Here is a 2,664-nt window from a genome sequence, read left to right on the forward strand (position 1 = left end):
GTTTGAATAAATTTTATCATGTCTCATTGATTTTTTATATCGTAGTGTTGAGGAAATTAAACTTAAAAAATTGCAACGACCATTGAAATTTGAATGTTTTTTTTTTAAATAAAAATTGCAATCGTTAAAAACAATAACTATACAATTTTAAACAAACAAAAATTAAAATAACTCAAATAAACTCATTTTTGAATGTTATCCTTGTTTTTCATTCTTAAAATCAAGATTTAGGAATCTTATTTGCATTTTTTTTTGTTTATTTTCTTTAAAAGAACCCAATAATAAAAATTGAACAAAAATGTGTTAACTTCTTCAACTTTTATCAAATATTAGTTCCGGCCCGCCACTGCTTCAGAAACATCAGATCTGGCCCGCAGGGCCAAAAGGTTGGGCACCCCTGATCTAATCAATAACAATAACAACTATTTTTTAGAGATATAATCATTTTTTTTTCTCGTTACCGATGGTCATGGTTTTGAGATACCAAAATCAGATATTTAAACAGGACTTGTTATTGCAATGACCAGAAAAGTACGTTTTTTTTTTTACGGAATTGCCAAAACAAAAGATTTGTTTAAATATTTTTTTTTGGAAATGGTTTGTTTATATTTAATTTTACATTTATTGTTTTTGCAATTAACACATATTTTAAATGCAGTTTGATAATTATTCTATTTACTGCGCGTTTTAGTATTTAAAATTTTAAATTTAAATGTTCAATCTGACATAAAAATACGAAGATGAAACAGTTATGATAATTTCCAAAGAGAGGTCCTCTTAGTTTAGTGAAATTATTATTCAGTTAGGCAATCAAACAATGTTTCCCTTATACTAATCTAAGAATTCAGAAAAAAATAGTTGAAAAAACTTTTCAGAGAATCAGTTTTGGAAGGATGGATAGTAACATGACAAAATCGCTTATCGCTTTAACAGCATAATTTCCGAAAAAAAACCGAACAGCATTTTTTTCCACCCAGTGAACCAGTTTTAAGACAATCGATTGCAATTTGTATGTCCTTAATACACATAAAAGAATTGGGTTTAGTCTGTTCTTTTTTGCATGAATTTTCCTTTTTATGTAACCTACAGTGAAATATATCATGAAGCTGTGAAATATTTCAAAAGCTTGCTCATCTTAGTGCAGCACTACATTAGGATGATACAAAACATTTGTGTTCTACATCTCTTGTGTTATGAATAGATTTTGGTATCACTTTTCATACAAGGTGATAAAAAGTACAAAAAAATCTGAATTACAATTTCACTAAATTATGTATCCAAATTAAATAATAACTTTTCGTCGCCCTTTTTAAAATAACCATCTGCAATGTCACGCACAATGCGGACCAATCTAGACCAGCACTACATTACAGTTGTCGCAAGGGGAAAGACTATCACGAGAGCTTGCAACAAACAAACTTTGACAGTTGTTTCGTACAGTCTGTGGACGGTGGATGTGTCCGAAGAAGAGATGTTGTTTTTGTGAATAAATTCATAAATTTTCGTATACATTCAGAATGTATGTTTTATGTACTATTTCGTGAGGTGAAACGATCAAATTAGATGCAGCGAGCAAATAGGTATGATTTGTCTGTTTTTCATGGCTGAAGGGAGTTACCAATAAGTCGTAGTTGCTTTGAAGATGCAAGCATATTTTTGCTATTCAGAAGTCAACATGAGTACATTACATTTATGTATCATCGAGGTTTATTGAATCAAAGCAGTGTCTCAATTCCAGTATGAAAAAAAATGTTGAAACAAACTGAATTAGCATTATTTTTTAACATTGAGTCATTCTATTCAAAAAATCAACCACTCTGAGATTAAATTTCTAGACATGCAATCATCCAAGTGCAACTAACACAAATTCTTATCTTTCAGATCGTTCAGCACAAGAGTGTTAACAGTCTAGCAAACGGCAGGCTCGTACGACAAACTGATTCAATTAAAATGGAAGGTGACCCTAATTTGAAATCAGAACACGCTGAAATTCGCTCTTTTGTACTGTTCAAAAACCAAACCCAAAGAACAGTGGACGTGTACTGGGTGAACTACTCGTCCAAGTTTGTCCACTACTCTGCGCTGGAACCGGCGGCACAGGTTCCGGTGAACACGTACGTGACCCACCCGTGGGTATTTATCGATAGGTTTACCGGCGAAAGGATGCTGGTGAAGTCGAAGCCAGTTTACATGCCGGAACCGTGGTACACCAACATCAACACCGACGGAAAGTTGGCCCGAATCGAAGTTCGAATACATTTTCCCCTGAGAAGTCTGAAGGATGTCTGCGCTTGGAAGATATTCAGCTCGCTACGGGACAAGCAGAGCTTCATCGATCTCGAGCTTCCGAGGGTACTCGTCGATGATCTGAGAGCGTGCTATAATCTCTTTTTAATGAATAACAAATTGGTCAAGTAGAACCGATGTGATGTACTTTGTAAGGCTTTTAAAATATTTAACAGAAATATATAATCGGTATGTGCATAAAGGGAGTTTTCTTTCAGCATGTGATAAAACATCATTTTTAGACTACACAATGTCTTTATTTTTTAGATCCACAATATATTCCTTAATAGAATAACATAATTTCAAAATACAAAAATAGTCTTTGATAAATCTTATTCGAAACATTTGACTGGGAGAGTTACGTTTTTGATTTCACCA

At 33.1% G+C, this 2,664-nt stretch overlaps 1 protein-coding gene across 1 annotated transcript; it reads left to right on the top strand.

Annotated features, from left to right (window-relative positions):
- Positions 1-1,419: 1,419 nt before the first annotated feature.
- LOC120426572 (protein Vhl) lies at positions 1,420-2,484 on the top strand. The gene is made up of 2 exons (XM_039591357.2): positions 1,420-1,580; positions 1,882-2,484. Exon 2 carries the CDS (start codon positions 1,951-1,953, stop codon positions 2,416-2,418), a length of 468 nt encoding a protein of 155 aa, XP_039447291.1. The 5' UTR covers positions 1,420-1,580; positions 1,882-1,950; the 3' UTR covers positions 2,419-2,484.
- Positions 2,485-2,664: the final 180 nt, after the last annotated feature.

Source organism: Culex pipiens, chromosome 3 (genome assembly GCF_016801865.2).
Source record: "Culex pipiens pallens isolate TS chromosome 3, TS_CPP_V2, whole genome shotgun sequence".
Classification (NCBI taxonomy): Eukaryota; Metazoa; Arthropoda; class Insecta; order Diptera; family Culicidae; genus Culex; species Culex pipiens.